The 16,577-nt window shown below is 44.7% G+C and overlaps 1 protein-coding gene across 6 annotated transcripts; it reads right to left on the reverse strand.

The window, feature by feature from the left end:
• Positions 1 to 988: 988 nt before the first annotated feature.
• STRA8 (stimulated by retinoic acid 8) lies at positions 989 to 16,353 on the reverse strand. 6 transcript variants are annotated; one of them, XM_048939394.1, is made up of 9 exons: positions 16,223 to 16,353; positions 15,612 to 15,809; positions 13,807 to 13,882; positions 12,437 to 12,617; positions 11,919 to 12,071; positions 8,153 to 8,435; positions 6,755 to 6,831; positions 4,665 to 4,776; positions 989 to 2,078 (listed from the first exon to the last, which is right to left on the reverse strand). In XM_048939394.1, exons 2-9 carry the CDS (start codon positions 15,801 to 15,803, stop codon positions 2,004 to 2,006), a joined length of 1,149 nt encoding a protein of 382 aa, XP_048795351.1. In that variant the 5' UTR covers positions 15,804 to 15,809; positions 16,223 to 16,353; the 3' UTR covers positions 989 to 2,003. The 6 variants fall into 6 exon arrangements, with proteins under 6 accessions (XP_048795351.1, XP_048795344.1, XP_048795358.1 ...); XM_048939387.1 differs by having other exon boundaries at positions 16,207 to 16,353; XM_048939401.1 differs by having other exon boundaries at positions 990 to 2,078; positions 12,437 to 12,521; positions 16,207 to 16,353.
• Between the last annotated feature and the right edge of the window lie 224 nt (positions 16,354 to 16,577).

Raw genomic sequence — 16,577 nt, forward strand, 5'->3', positions numbered from 1 at the left:
GTGTGTTAGAAGCTGCTGTGCTACAGCACAGCTGTAATGCACCTGGTCTCATTCTGTCCAGTTCGGCCAGGTCTGCCTCCACAACGGCCTCACTTCCACGGCTGCTTTCAGGTTTGCCATTGCTTCCTCCATGCTGCCTTTCTGCCTCAAGCTCCTTCTCCTTCCCACTGCTCTGCCCCAGCAGCCTGCTGGCCTTTTCCAGGCTTTTTCATAAGAAGTTTCAAGACCAACCACCGAGCACTGAACAATGTGGTGCCAGTGCACACACAGCAATACTATGCTCAGGAATTAAGGCTGCTTCCCTGCCAAGGCAGAGCAGCCTTTGCACACCAGGGCAGCTCAGTCTCTGGCTGGGTGGCGCTGGCTCTGCTCGAGAAGGCTGCCTTCCCACGTCACACAGGCTTGCATCCTGCAAACTGGTCATGCCACAGGAGGAACCAAAGTAATGTGTTCCTCATCCTCTTCATAATGACATAAATGCCTCCCACAATGCTTGCTACCTTTTGGAATAGTTATTTCTTACCTTCACGCTACCTGAACGCACCTGTTGATCATGTTTGTGTTCAAGCCTAAAATTCTCCTGGTGAAGCATCAAAATCTCTCCCACGTGATGATCAAGGGAATGCATCTACATACCATGGTGACCACCTAGAACTGCCTCCTCTGGTACATGACAGGCTGAAAGTCGATTAAAAATGCAGTATTTCTGCTGCTTAATTCTGTCCTGGACTGGTCTTCAAAGCATGGGGATTGAGAGCTAATAAAAATAAGGTTGTTAATCCGTCAGTGTTATCTGCTCACATGGCTCTCCTACAGATTTGCCAAGTATGACCTCAACTGATGCAGTAATTGAGGTGGAAAAGCGAAAGGCTTGTTTTTGTAACAAAACTGACCAAATGTCATGTGGCAAATGGAACTGGAGATGGCAGCAAGCTGTAAGATCAGAAAGGGATACTTTAAGCTGTAAAAAGTAGATTCCACACTGAGAAAAACTAACACATTTTTCCACAGAACTACAGAATGGTAAGAAAGGGCACACAGGACATCTCATGCAAATTTCATTTTCACATTTGTCTCTTGTATTCTTTCCTTTAGGAAAGAATGATTTGGCCTCAGATCCCCTGAAAAACCTGTACACGTTTCAAGTAGCACGTGTTCCAAAACCCAGGCCCTCCAGAGCAATATATGCATGGTACTTTAAATTGAGAGGGGAAGTAGGAAGAAGGAGACCTCAGTATAACCACTGCCAGAACACTGGCTGAGTCTGCAGAAAGCCGCTAATGACAGCTCACAGATGTCAATGATCTGTTTTAACTTCAATGCATTTTTAATTTCAAGACACCATCTGAGCAGTACTACTCATCAAAGAACAAGATGCAGCAGAACAGCACAGGGGGCTTGGTTCTCTTTCAACTTTACACACTTTACAAAAATAATCCACAGTTTGTGATTGTATCTGCATCTCTCTGAGCGATTCGGGAGTGCGTGGCCACTACAGTTGTCCTCATAGATATGGAATGTCCTCACGTCACTCTCTGTGAAGAAATTCCTCTGTTGTTTCCAGCCCTGGCTAAAGAACTGTAGAGGAAAGGAATCACTGCCAGGATGTTGGGAGGCACGCTGTGAGCTTTGTAGGTAGCAGTCTGGAGTGCGTAGGTTGCCATGTGCTCTCTGCATCTCTTCCACAGCTCACATTAGGCAAGGTCATTGAATTGCTTCAGTGTATTTGTGAAATGAGGTTCAGCATTAAAAAGTCAGAGAGAAAAATATTTCTTCCTTTAGGTTTTATAAATATTTTAAACCTGGAACATTTAAAAGTATAAATTACTCAACTGCTAAGTTATGAAGCACTGATGAGGAAAGGGAAGTCAACAATAACAAACCACAACACATTGTCTCCCCATTCTGATTGGAGAGGTGTTCCTCTGGAAGAGGCACAGTCTCTTCACATGCCTGCTGTATCCAGTGATGCTTGGCAAAACATTGGCATACAGGGATACTACTTATAAATCTTCGTCATCAAAGGTCTCCGTGCACCTCAGCATTACAGTCTCATAATCGAACTGAAGATCTTCTTCCTGAAACCATCCCAAAGCCAGGTAAGGTTAAAAACCACAAGAGTTGACTGTGTTCAAAGTGCCATGAGCCCTGCTTCTGCTCTGCATCAGCAACCAGCACCTCTCAGTCAATTGTTTGTGGTGCCTGATGAAGAATGTCTCAGATTCTCAACTAATCTAACATCACAGGCCTTCATCCTACCTCCATCTACATCATTTAGACCATGGTAGCAAGCACATCAAATAACAAGCTCTGAGGACATGCGAGCTTCCTTGAGCCTGTAACTTACACTGTCTTCAGGCTTTGCTGCTCTTTTAGCAACAGAGGGAAATAGTTTTCTTGACCATCTTACAGAGCATAAGTGGCTTTGAGCAATCAAAGTCCAGGATGCAGAAGCGTTTGCGTCTGTAGACTGTGAAGCAAATGTACACAATCCTACAACAGTGCTTTGTACAGTTAATCTCAAATGGCATTAACATGGAACTGGCATGTAATGACCACAAGAAAATCTGTTACCTCCCCAGCTCTGCAGATGGAAGGGACAGAGGCTGCCTTTCACACATCAGTCAGGCACGCACTGGTGGCCCTGCCTCTAAGTACAGTACCTGCTGCTTGCCTCCATATCATCATCTACCACGTGTGTGCACGGTGCATCAGGACACCACTTACCCTTTGGGATAATTACACCACCAGCACTGCCCAAACTCTTGGGCAAATGTACCTGTATCAATACTGCATCGAGAGAGTGGTCTGCAGGGATTTGGTTACACATACAAAGTAAACAAGAAGGTCTCCTATTCAAGACAAGTCCAGGAGTCTTCAGTGCACAGAGTAACCCACTGTCTGGGTTAAGTTGTGTAGCCTACGCTGAGCTCTGCTGTTGCCTGAGGTAGTGTTTCAAGCTAGCTGGAACATCTCCTAGACACACTCAGCTGAACTTCCATAACTGTCTCCAAACTATTTGCTCAGAAGTACAGCTGAATTTCTGCTCTCAAAACCCAAAATTTGTCAGTCAAATTTTCTTTGCTCTTGGCAGGACTCTAGATGTGCTGTACCACAGTTATCTAAACCAAAACAGATTATCAGTACAATTTAGTCTGGGTGAATTCTGCTCACACTCCCTTTTTATTGTCTTATCACAGACAATTCAAAGATCCTGAATAAAAGAAGTGCTCAGCTTCCAATTTGCAGCATTTCACTACCACCAACACCACTGTATGTGAGAGCTGTAAGATGGGCTTGGGCTCGTACACAGTGATACAGCACCAAGCAGAGGGCAAAAGCAGCACTTAGCCATTCACAGCTGGAAAACATGCACCTTGCATTATGTCATTCTTTCTTTTCTAGGCATCTTCATTTCACAGTCATTTATATGAACACAGAAAGAGCCCTGGTTTTATGCAGAACAGTTATTTACAGACCAAATGGCTGTGTAAATCAGTGCTTGGTCTCTGACAATGACCAGGAGTAGATGTTTAAACAAAAAGTGCAAGCATTTTGCATGCAATGTGCTCTGTCTCCCTAATACATGCTCCTTCATTCTGGCACACTGTGCTGTGAGGGTGTTCTGCGTATGAAATTATATCTGGATCTTTGTCCAGATTTATTAACCCTCAATGGACTCATCCCTGGGGAGTTAACTCTGGTAATCTGCAAATTCTTAATATACTGTTTGTTCATTTCATTGGGTGCTGTCTAGTTCTGCTGTTAAGAGGCAATGGATCATCATTCTGTGTACCAAATCCAAGTCATTTAGGATCCAAATTTTCTCATGTCACCCCCAGACATTTCTGCTGAAGAGTCCTACTCTAATAGCTCCTGTTTAATAGCTTTTGCTATGCCTGCTGTCATTCCCAGCACCTCCTTTAGTGCTAAGGTCTCCAGGAGATTGTAGGAACCAAGTGACGTGCAGAAATCGTTTCGCCATAGATTTAGACAGTGGTGCAACACTGGTTTCTGGTTCTTTGTGGTGTTGTTTTGGGTTTTGTTTGGTTGGTGTCTCAACCATCCCTCACCACAAATATTCCATTTTCTTTAAAGGACGATCTGCTCAAGTAACAGACCGGGTGGAAGCGAGGTGACAGCAGAACATAGAGAAACAGTGGCCACTGCAGAGGCACAATCTGAGCCAAAATAAACATCTTCTTGCTTAGTGATCTCTCCTTTTCAGTCCTATATCCATGTGCAAGTTCTCAGACACCCTCTTGGCAAGAGGACAAGAACAGGAGGACTAACACTGCAAACACAATGATTTCTGGCTCAGCGAATCTGCACCAGTAGGCTGATGTTAAGACACAGCACAGCAGCTGCTCTCTTTTAAGAGCTGTTCTCTTTCAAGAGCATAATTACTCTACTCTCAAGGCTTGCCAAACAAAGGCTCAGGGTAGGGAAGCTGGCACCAAGATAAAGCACAGGGTAGTCCCACTGTGTTCAGAATCAAGAGGCCAAGGGTGGGTTATGGACCTGCAGAATGAAATCTAAAGCAATAAGCCCCAAGGTCTTGTTTTAATGATTCTGGACGCCATGATCTGAAGCAAGGGAAAACTCTTTCTGACAGTGACAGAAATACACTGCTCCTTCTGTAAGGAACCCTTTGGAAAGCTTACCTGGCAGAAGTGTGTATTAGCAAAGAAAAGGCTTTTTAGGAAGTCAGTGATCTGCAGATAAAGTCTGTGGTCATCCTCTGGATTTTCAGAAATGCCGCTTGTAAATGAAGAACTGAAAATGGAACAAGAAATTATATTTAATTTCCTCTTCCCTCTTTTCCTCCTCCTCCTTACTTTCTCTCCTTCACATTTTACTTACAAATTATAGAATACTTAAATTGTTTCCATGACAAATCTGACAAGAAAGACAATAGGTGAAAAAGACAGGAAGGAGTGGGGGTGTAATGAGGAAATGCTGTCTAACAAGTGCAGAAAGATATCTAAGAACTGAGAACTCCAGTATAAGGAACCACTACCACAACAGAGATCCACTAATACACTACAGCTGTGATAGCACTGTTCTAGGGAAAGGTACACATGCATCATAATGGAGAGCAAAAGTGTATTTTGTAGGGTTGTTCCAAGAAGCAACTTTGCCTTCTTTTGTAAAGTTTTTGGTCACAAAATCACACATCAGCTGTTTACTGGCAAATTTGTACTCAGGTGATCGGTAACTTTGGTACTAAGGTCAGATACTCACTCTGGACCTCACCTCTATGCTCTCCCTGGGACCTTACAAAGTTCTGCACCACACCTCTGTCCTGAACTACAAAGCACAGGGTGATAGGAAAAAAGAAGGGCACATGAAAAACGCTGACTACTGAAATATTAATCTAATGTGGAGCTTAAACCAGACTGCAAAGATGATGCCAATACATTTGCAGTGTTAACAAAGTTTGCTTTTCCTTGTTTCAAAAACAAACAGCAGCTATGACCTAATAAATGGAATTTAATAGATACATGTTTTGTTAAGCTTTACAATACAAACATATTCTGATGAACAGCCAGAGCAATCTTATTTCTGTTCATGCTGTTCTGTAAGTGCAGTGTGGAATTACAGTGAAGAAGAAAAGATTCACATTAAAGAACTCTCTAAATATGGAAAAATAAGCAGCTGGATTAAAAAAAATAAAATTAAAACACTATTTGGAAAGAGAAAAAAAATAATCTAAGCAAGACTAAGCAGGAAGAATATGTAAGAGATGAATCAGAAAGTGATTTTGTTCTTGAAGAGAAACCTTTTCTTTCTTTAGTCTACTGGAAAAATCAAAAGCAGTGCTATTTTGACATGTTCTTTCTTAGATAATTGTGATCTGACCTGCAGAGAATCACAGAATCACAGAATGGCCTGGGTTGAAAAGCACCACAAAGATCATCTAGTTTCAACCCCCTGCTATGTGCAGGGTCTCCAACCAGCAGACCAGGCTGCCCAGAGCCACATCCAGCCTGGCCTTGAATGCCTCCAGGGATGGGGCATCCACAGCCTCCTTGGGCAACCTGTTCCAGTGCATCACCACCCTCTGGGTGAAAAACTTCCTCCTCATCTCTAACCTAAACCTCCCCTGTCTCAGTTTAAAACCATTCCCCCTCGTGTTTCTTTGATCTTTCTGCTCAAGCCAACCACACTTCAGCTTGATCATCTCTTACTGATGAAATTAGGGTACTTGAAGAAGATTAAGAGAGATGATGTTAAAGAAAAAAAAAAAGAGATTATTTTTGTCTCATTAAGTGAGAGTATAGTTAATTGTCCAGGAAGTGCCTTATGGTCATCACAGACCTTGTAAGTGAGAGAGAGAAAAAAGGAGAACATTAGAAATCTTGTAATTTGGAAAGACAGAAAGCTATGCAGAATAGAGAAAAAAATTGGACGAGTTTATCTATTTATCCAGAATCCAGGACTCTTCCTAGACTTTCCATGAAGAATCACTTACTAGGAGTGCCTGGTTATCTCAAAGCTACTGGGCACTCCTGTAAGCTAATCTTCCTGGTACTGTTGTAAATGCCTATTCCTCATTTCATTCATCCACCTTAAAAGGTAATACTACAGTGAGCACAACTGCTGTATGCTACTATTTTATCTACTGACTAAAAGTTAGGCACAAAAGAGAATGCTCGGTACTGACTTTCTCTACAGCAAACTTGTTGGGGAGCAGTGACTGTCAGCTATTGAGTTACTCTATCTAGCAAAAGGGTAGGATGCTAAAATTTACCTCTGGCTGGACAATCCCTGTGTCTCATTTGTTTCAAGGAAACCAGCAGCAACATCAAACGCGTCTTCAAACATTACCTGTCACAGAAAACATTTTGGATGTCAGCATATCCAGCCATTTAAAGAGTTTTACCTAGGGCACAGTTTTTAATAATGAAATAATAAGAAGTACAATATTTTTTTCTTTCCATTTAACAGCTAATGTTTCCTTCTGCAGAAATCTACAGGGTTTTGCAAATAAAGGAACAAGGAGGAGAGATTTTCGTAACTCCAAACACAAGATTATTCTATTCCCTGTTTTTCAGCCTCCAAGAATTAGACTTACATCTCCCAGAGCATCAGTAAATACATGAATTTAACAGTGCTTTCCAGACTTGACTTTGGCCGTTGTGTTGTTTATGGCTGGAGATCTCAGCTGTACCAGCCATCCTCCACAAATCTGATTCCAGTATATGACTCGTCTTACAAAGGAGTTCGGATTCTCCATGTGACAGACCACTGATCTCATTAGTTCATGCTCTTCACACATCTTCTGTGCCAGAAAGTACTGTACATGCAACGTCCCCACGACACTTCCTAAGCAGGTCAGTGGACTGAATTGCTAATTGTCCTGTGACTCAAAAAGGAGCTTGTAAATGCAATTTACAATCTGCTAAAAGTGAACCTCTGACCTTCCCTCGCAACTAATAACACTGTACACTTCTCTGAACAGCCAGTTGCTTAAGCAATCACTGCTTCATCAGGAACAATTTATGGAGAGTTGGCTGTTATTTAATCTCTTTTTTCAGATGCTCCCATCTACGCAGTCACTGAATTCTTGGCTCTGCAGAAATGCACGGAATAGGCAGTCATCAGCCCTGTATCGCTGGAACTGGTCTCTACAAATACTTTATCTTTGCTACTAAGTGCTCTGATTACTAAAAACAAACAAACAATCAAACAAAAACAAGTAAAAATCAAAACCCAACAAATTAAAAAACAAGCAACCAGGCAAAAACACACAGGTTTTAGGAATCTGGGCATCTCTTCTGGATATAGATAATCTGTCCTGCATGGAAGACTCGCAGAAGACAGCAGCTGGACAACCCTTGTTCTTGTTCCCCACCCCACAGCAAGTTAGAGCTAATTTAACTGTTACTTAGCACAGGAATCCACAGCTCAACAGAGAAATGCCAGGATTGCTGCCACGGTGCTCCTACAGCTTGCTGTCTATCTTACCGAGAGAGAATTCAAGACATTTACTCACAGGTTGTTTGCTGTTTCCACTTTTCCATTCGAGTGGTCTTGGGAAAACTTAATTAAAACTACTGCATGTTCTCTAATTAAAAGCTGCAGAGCCAGTTAGCAACTGGAGGACTGGAACTTTAGGGGCAGAGGATATGTGTTGTTGAGCACTTACTTCCTCTGGCGTGGAGACCAAGGAGCCACTGGCTTCCTCACTGTTACCTCCACTGTCTCTCACATCGCCATCAGCGCATGCAGGCTCTTGGCAAGCATCCGTAGGACCCAGGTGGAAATCTCTCTGGCTGCAGTACTGCAAGATGCTGTCTCTCCTTTCTTCAGAAAGCTCTTGCCAGAGGTGTGAAATAGCCGTGGAGACCACAGGGAGAGGTACCTCCTCAGCAGAAACAATTCCATGCTCTCTCAGTAGGTCTACTGTGTGCTTATAAAAATACAGGTACCTGAAAAGACAAGGAGCATCTGAAGAGCAAGCCATCCAACTGCTGTCAGTCAGTGTGGAGGGACAAGGCATCCGATGACAGAACTGCCATAGTTCTACTGACCATTTGATTTGGTCATGGCCTAGGCCATGGTCAATGCGGAGTTGCCATTGCAAAGTATGTGATGAATATGACCTTTGCCCTTGCACAAGACGCAGTTTTGTTGGCTTTGGAAGACCTACAGCTGCAAGGAACCTTTGCAAAGCACTGCACTGTGGGTGGTAACAGACGCTGTACATTACTGGGCTGAGAAACTGAGCCCCTTGGAGTTCTGCTCCTGGAGAGGTGCTGATCCACCCTGAGCTCAGCACAACTGCTGAGGAAACTTTCCTGGGCTGGAAGGACTGCTTGGTATTTGGAAGGTAAGCTAAGGATATAATTAGCATTACCTCAGAATTGTGGAACTGTGATTGATCTTTGCAGATAAGCAACTATTGTGCAAGGCTTGTTGCTAACCAATTGAACTGACACCTCAGTAGTCTTCTCTAATAAAGCAGCTATGCTGAACAGTTCTAGTTATTATCTAGAAAGACTGTGATATAATTGCTGCCATCAACAGGGGAGGAGGGAGTAGCAGTGATTCAAAACTACTTCACTGACTTCTCCCTCAGAGACCTCATACAATTACTGAACATTGCCCAAAACCACCAGAAAAGTTCAGCAACTCTGCTATGCCAAAATTTCATCTGCAAAGGGCAGGCTTCAGCCACAGCCTCAGAAGGGCGGCCTCAGAATAGGAGCTCCAGGCTGCTGCAGGCCATACTCATCACACAGGCAAACCTCACGCTGGCTTTTCATAAAATTTGGCATACCTGCCTTTGTATCCCGAGGCTCTTGCACTGCGAGTCACTTTTTATACTTCTGGCATTGCAGTGCTCTAAAAACACTTGGCTGAGGTCATACCTTGATGTACTAGGTACTATACATGCAGATAGGAAGGCAGGGGCTTGGAAACTCTGATTAGTGTGAATATAGGAACTCAGTTCCTACATCTGAGGGACTGCATTGCCAAGACTGAGTTCTGTGAGTGAACTGAGTTCTGCAGTGAAACTAGCAATTCAACATTAATGCTGCAATTTCAAGCTGAAGATGCAAACACAGGAAGAGCTTGCCTCTTCTGTTAGTACTGCGTGGCACAGTGAGCCAGGAACAATAATGTCTACTTTAGAAAGTAGCACTGAAGGTTATTTTATGTTTATTAACTGATTAGAGCTCCTCAGATGAAAGAACATGTCCGAAGGAGTAAAAAGGAAGAGCATAAAGAGCAGTCCTTGTTTCTCAGTTTGACTGGGCTCAGAATGTTTCCTTGGAAGACGTCCCAATTAAGCACATTTCCTGGCTAACCAAACTGCTGCACGAGAAATTAACCAAAAAGTACTGCATCTTTTTACAACTGTTTGTTTTAGTAAACCAGTATTGAAAATTTTAAAATGACCCCACATGCAAACACAAACATGTTTAAACTCCCATTTCCATGCTGTGAAGTTTTTCTGCCGTTGCTGGACACAAAAATATTGTAAGGGAGGCAAGCATTGTTAGGTCAGCTATTGCACTCACCAACAATTCTGAACATCCAGCTCTGAATGAAGGATCTGGAGTTTCTCTAACAGAATGAATCATCACTAGACTGCTTTGCTAAAGAAACTGAGTTTGAACAAACCATGAGTCAACAATTTCCTTCCCAGCTGGAAGGAGACGACTACATTTTGCACATTTGCACATTTGGAATACTGGGTAGTCTCATCACTGTAGCTCTCTGTAGAAGCTCAGTGCATTTCCGATGCTGCCCAAATAACATGATTAGACTTATCACTGAGAAGCTGTTGTTTACCAAAGACTCCCTGCTGTTTCATGCCCATTACCACTGATGGTTTTGTAACAAGAATTAGCTACAGTTCAACTGCAGGCTGCAATAAAACTGCAGGGTAAATGCCAAGAGTCCATGCAGCACTGCAAAGGCTGTGGTCCACCTCATCAGTGAAGAAGGGGAAATACAGGTGTTTATGGCCCTATTGTGCAGGCTTTGATGAAGCAGGGATTACTTCCTCCAGAAAATCCTCAGTCAGCACATTTCAAGGTCTTTCAAATGATACCTTACCACAATCACCTCCAAATCTCACAGGAGCAAAAGCAGGCACAGTAGCAGTAGGCTGCTGCCACCTGCTGGCAGAGCTGAGGTCTCGTTTTGATGAAAAACCTCAATAGTCCCGGGGAAAATTATTAAAAAACATCAGTTCAAAGCAAAAAATAATAATAATTAAAAAAAAAATTGTCTGCGTTTTTACTGCATTTACACTTATGGCTGTGAAGCTCTGGAGGATACCAGCTATAGCCGTGGCTTCCCCCACACTGTATTTTTAAGTCTGGGATGATTGCCATCTATGAGCCCTGTAGTACATGCTAGTGCCATTTGAGAGCAGAGGCAAGAATGTGATAAACGCTCAGTTTTAAGATACCAATAACTTTGAAAAAATAGAAAATTTACCATTAAAATCCTAGATTAAAATACATGGACCACTGAGAGGAAAGCAACGGTCTCCGATTTTTAGCAGCTGTGTCAGGCACTTGGCTCATCCTAAAGAGGGTTACAGACCTGCACCTTCTGGCTGTAGCACACTCATAAGCACTTATGTTCCCTTCCTCTCTCTCTCTCTGTGTTTCAGTCATATGGAGGAGTACTTTCTGATGCCTTCCAGACTAGTGCTATTCTGCAGACCACTGCAGGTTGAGTACTGCATTATTTTCCCTCGTTTCTTCCAGTCCTACGCTGCTCTGATCTTACAAACAAGTACTCCAAGGTGCTAGGAGCTAAACATCCATCTCTGGAAGGGACAACAGTGTCCCAGATTCTCATACCAATACCAGGCAGGACAATCATCACTTGCAGGGGGAAATAATCTGCCTACATCTACCCACCTGCAGTTCTGCAGCTCCCCTGGAACTGGAACACGTACAGCTAGCCACTGGCAGGTTTCATCTGGTGCAGCAATTCCTGTGCTCCTCAAGCTCAGTCCCATCGTGAAGATAGAACTTGATAATGATACTGATACCACAAGCACACAGGAGCAAACACCTGGGTAAGCCATGCTGCTCGAATAAACTCCCATTCCATCTGGGTTAAAAACCACTTGCCAGTTGAACCACTACAGGCGTGTTGCAGCTCACTCTACAAGCCACTGGACAGCAGTAAAGCACGTCCACACAGGGACTGACACACTTGAAACAATTTTTGTTTCTCTTTCTTGAGAGTTTGAGGGGGAACTGGGGGCTGATACCATGCTGGGATTCCATTTGTGTGCCAGACACAGCTCCAGCTTCGTCACCAGCAGGGTCAAAGTTTCTGGTACAAGGCTTTTGCAAGGCTCCATTTACAGCACTGACTGGACGCAGTGTTAATGCAAATAGGTTAAAAAAAAACCTGAAGACAACTTGGGGTGCACCTACCGTTCAAATTCCACCAGATCTGGGGATGAAGTCTCTGGGTACTGGATAAATCCTGGCTTTCCGTCCTCTTCCATTGTTTGGTTTTCACATTCTTGCATCAAATACCAGACGGCAGAATCACTCTCACTCACAGCTTCTGAGGCCGACGCAGTGCTGAAAACAACACACAGAAAAAAAAAAAAGCCACATGAACAACTTCTTAACTGGATTAATAATGTCTTTGTCATGGTCACTCCAGGGTCCAGGGCCATTCTTCCCAGCAAGCTTTTCCCCCATCTTTTTGCTCTGCAGGCAAATAAGAAGTCTGTGGTGAGCTGCATAGGAGGCAAAGGAAATACAAACACTGTTCATACGCTGTGTGAGATTACAGGGGTCCACAAGAAACCTCTTCATCTTTTCGTCATGATGAAAGGCCTCTGCTTGGAAGTTCAGTAACAAAGACAAAGAGGCTAAGAGGCACTGGGATGGAAGAAAATGCAAAGTATTATCATCTTCCCTTGATTGGTTTAAGCCCTTACCTGTGATTGCTGAAGTGCCTCTTGACATATTCTTCCCTGACTTCCTCCAGGCTGGACGGGTTCCCATCCTCCAGGCTGAAAGACTCTGTTGTTGGCAGAAAGGCAACTGTCACACTGGTGGGGCCTTTGGCTTCCATCTCATCCTCAGTCCCAATCAAGCAGAATAATCTGACAACTGGTCCTTCAAGAGCCACAACTCTTCATTAGGCAAAAGCCATGTGAGATGCAACACCTCTGCCTCTCCTATATCACTACCACTACTGGGAGCTTCTGATTGTTGAGGAACTCAGATGTCCTCCTTTTAACATTGGTGTGAGAGAACCGATGGTGAAAACAATCAGCAAATCAAAAGTCCCAACAAGAACAAGCACTGGTCAATACAACATCTCATAATTGTCATGTAATGTACATAAAAACCCTGGACAACCCACCCTGTGATTCAGCAGTGGTATGAATTTTACATATATGCAAGTAAATATGAAGGGAAATTTACTTCAAAACTCTTTTCAGCCACCCCACTGCTTGTGAAGCCTTCAGATTTCTCTTCCAAATGTCTCCTCCTACCTATGGTTGCCTTTTATGGGTTACCCAAATATGTGGTTTCAGAGGACTTTTTTTTGTTTTAAGCATTGTGATCTGTAATTGATACAAAACACTGGAACTGCAAGTTGCACAAACAGCAATGCCTTTTCTAGCACACCATGTTCTGGATATGTGAAGGGACATAAAAATATGTCCAAAAGCTCTACCCATCTGTCCCCAATCCTTCTTGTTGTCACCAGAGAGAGTGAGCAGCACCAGAGAGCAGCAGGCATGCTGGTGAGGGCCTGGAGTGCATGACCACATCCTGCCAAGCTGAAAGCAAAACTGACAAAAACAAACCACAGCATCTCTTACCTGTTCCTATGGGCCTAGATTCTTAACTAAAGGCTTCCATTTACCATACTTTTGTGAGGAAACTCTCAACAGATTCTCTCTCCTTTTCTTCCTCTAACTCAGACCAAAGCCTGCAGCTCTGAAGTTCCAGCTCTGGCTGTGCTTGATGAGGAGTGCAGGGTGTGTAACAGCTCTGATTGATACTGTGCTGGGGCTGGAAGGAGCACACCTGTTCCTCCAAGCCTATGCATGCAGCCTGTGCAGGGGTAGGCGGGGACCCTGCCTGCAGCTGGGGGCAGCAGAAGTTAGTTGTGTCCTTCCTCTGCCATGGAGGGCTGGGAATGGCTGTGGATCTGAGGGACAGCACTTACTGGGTTGACAACACTTGTGCTACAAATGAAGCCCCATTAAAGTCTAATGCTTAATGGAAGCAGCCACGCATCTACCTGCCTCTACTTAACAAACTGTCTGAGGCAAATACTTGCATACAGTACCTTTCATCTTCAGCAAAGAACTCAAGGTTTGCTCCAGCTCCTGGATATATTTCTTAGCCTTACGCAAAACCTGATACTAAACACAAAAAGAAAACAGAACTGATTGCTCTCTGCTCTGACTGAATTCATGTTTCAACTCAGTTGCTTTCTTCATTTCTTTCCTTCATTTTGACCCTCAGTTATCTCCATGTGTCTGAGAAAACGACTGTGATGTTTCACCATCTACCTGTAGCCTTATGAAGAGGAGAAAGATCTAAGAGCAAAGTTAAATACAGAAGATAAATACTCTGAAATATAAATATATTGTACAATACATGTACATAATGCCTAGTCACACAGCCATTTGCTACTTAAGTCACATCTTTTACCAGCAACTGCTCTTGTTTGGATCATTATCTTCTTGGAGCATGTCCAGAAACACCATGCTGTAACATGTCCTCTTGGATGTCTACCAGCTTTAGGTGTAAGACTTTATAATTCACCTCTCCTGAGAATTTTGCTAGAAGCCCTTGCCATGTTCTGCTCCAGCTGCACTGATGTCAGCTGGAATAACAAGCACTGTAGATCATTCCTTCATTGCAGCATAACGAAGAACATATGGCCAGTACCTTTCAACACACCCATCTAAAAATTGCTCCTAGATTTATAGGATCAGTGGGACCGCCCAGGCAGCTCAGACAGGAGGTCCCTCTGGCAGAGCTTTCACACCAGATACTTTAGCAAGGCACTAAGCACTAGAATTAGGAGTAAACTTACGCAGTTAGGACCTCACCTCCAAAGTCATGTCTTAGGCACATGATACTATCAAAGAGTAGTTCAAAGAATTGGTACATTAAGACAGTCCAGTCAGAGGAGACAAAACAAGTATCTGTTTAGCCTTAGTTCTGAGGTTGTGGGGACTTCAGCTTAACATTTGCATCTCCTTCAGAGTATGGCAAACTGAATTCTTACCTTGAACTTCATGGGGGATAAGGGCCTCAGCCCCAGACAGCAGCACTTTGCATGCTTAGAATCTCAAGGCACTTTACAAATATGATCCTGTAAAGCCACTATGCTCTCTGAAAAAGTGAAAGTGACCAATCTAAATGAGTTGGTGGCAGAGCTGAAAAATCCTGATGGTCATTCCCCTACCTTCAGCAGGATACTATGCAACTTTTTAGTAGTATTTTTGTTTATTTCTTTTTCTTTTTTTAAAAGAAATAGTTTCTTATTTTAGTAGAGGCCAGGAGGAACAAGCGTTCCCTCCCCATCTTATTCTCTCAGTCTATTGGATACAGAATGTACCTTATATGCTGAATGAATTACTGCCTTCCTTCTAACTTGATCTGTCCCTAAACTCACTCCTCTCAATTTCCTACCAAAACGCTGTGAAATCAAGGTCATTGAATCATAGGATCCCTTGATTTACATCCAAAACACGGCTAAGAAGAAACTACAAAAATTCCGTACGAAAAGCACAGGCAAGCCACATGATAAACCCATGACACAGACTACTAAGCAAGTTGCTCATGGTGAGCTGGCAGCTGCAAAGCAGAAGGAATCCAGGAAATCTGCCCAGACTGAAATTATGTACATGCTGGCACCCCTTGGGATCCCAACAGATAAACTGAAATGCATGTCTATGACAGAATGCCCCATCCCTAAAGGCGCCCAAGGGCAGCTTGGATGAGGCCATGGGCAGCCTAACCCGAGGGGTGGCAGCTCTGCCCACAGCAGGGAGGTGAAAACAAGCGATCTTTGAGATCCTTTCCTCAAGCCATTCTATGACAGCAACAGATAGGAGAAAGGCAGTCATCGCCCCGCACCTTGGAGGCCGGGCTGTCTGACTGGGATAGCACAGTCTCTTGCAGGCTGCTGAAGAGTCCCGCCAGCACTGCGCGGTGCTGGGCCTGTGCCAGGCGTCTGCGTGCGGCGTGGAGCTCCACCTCGTGCGGCTGCGCCTGGGGAGCGGGCCGTGCTCTTTCACAGAGCTCACCGCAACCACCCGCTGCCTCCATCGGCGGCTGCAACGCAATGGGGGGTCGTGCTGGGTACAGCGAAGGGAATGCACGAGCACTGCGGTGCGTTTTACAGTGGGAAGTGATGGCTTCTGCCTGAGGAATGCTGTCTGTAGGCTCTGACTAAACCCTGATCTCTTGCTAACCTCAAATTGTGGCACCCCACCTCCTGCCCTGTCCCTGTCGGATAACCCATTCCCACAAGATGCTGGGGCTGATGCCGCCAGACAGCGGCCTTCTTTGCAGCACCATCTTCCCCCAATTCACCACGAGGAAGTGCAGATCGTTACCCAGTGAGGCAGCTCTGAGGACGGGACAGCTTCCCTCCCCTCACACTGCCCTGCCCTTCCCTGCAGCTCACTGAGGGGAAGTTCCCCGAAGCTGGTCCAATGCCCCCCGTTACCAATTGCACGTATCACCTATGGATAAGACCAACTCCCGCTCCTGCCGTTCCTTCAGCAGCCAGGAGGGGCGAGGCGGCAGCGAAGCAGACAGCGGGATCCCACAGACGACGACGGCCGCTCCCGAACACCACGCTCCCCGCGCAACCCGCCCTGCCCCACCCATGACCGCCGAGCCACTGCCTGTCCGCGCCCAGCAACACGAGCCGCACGTGGCAGCCAGCCAATGGGGACGCAGCTTGCGCCCGGCGACGACCAATGGGAGACAGACAAAAACGCGGGCTGCGGCCGCAGGAGGGCAAGGAAGCAGGGGAGGGGGAGTGGAACGCACGGGGGAGGGCGGTGCGCATGGGCGAGCGGCGGGGACTACAGC

This window comes from Lagopus muta, chromosome 1, assembly GCF_023343835.1.
Source record: "Lagopus muta isolate bLagMut1 chromosome 1, bLagMut1 primary, whole genome shotgun sequence".
NCBI lineage: Eukaryota > Metazoa > Chordata > Aves > Galliformes > Phasianidae > Lagopus > Lagopus muta.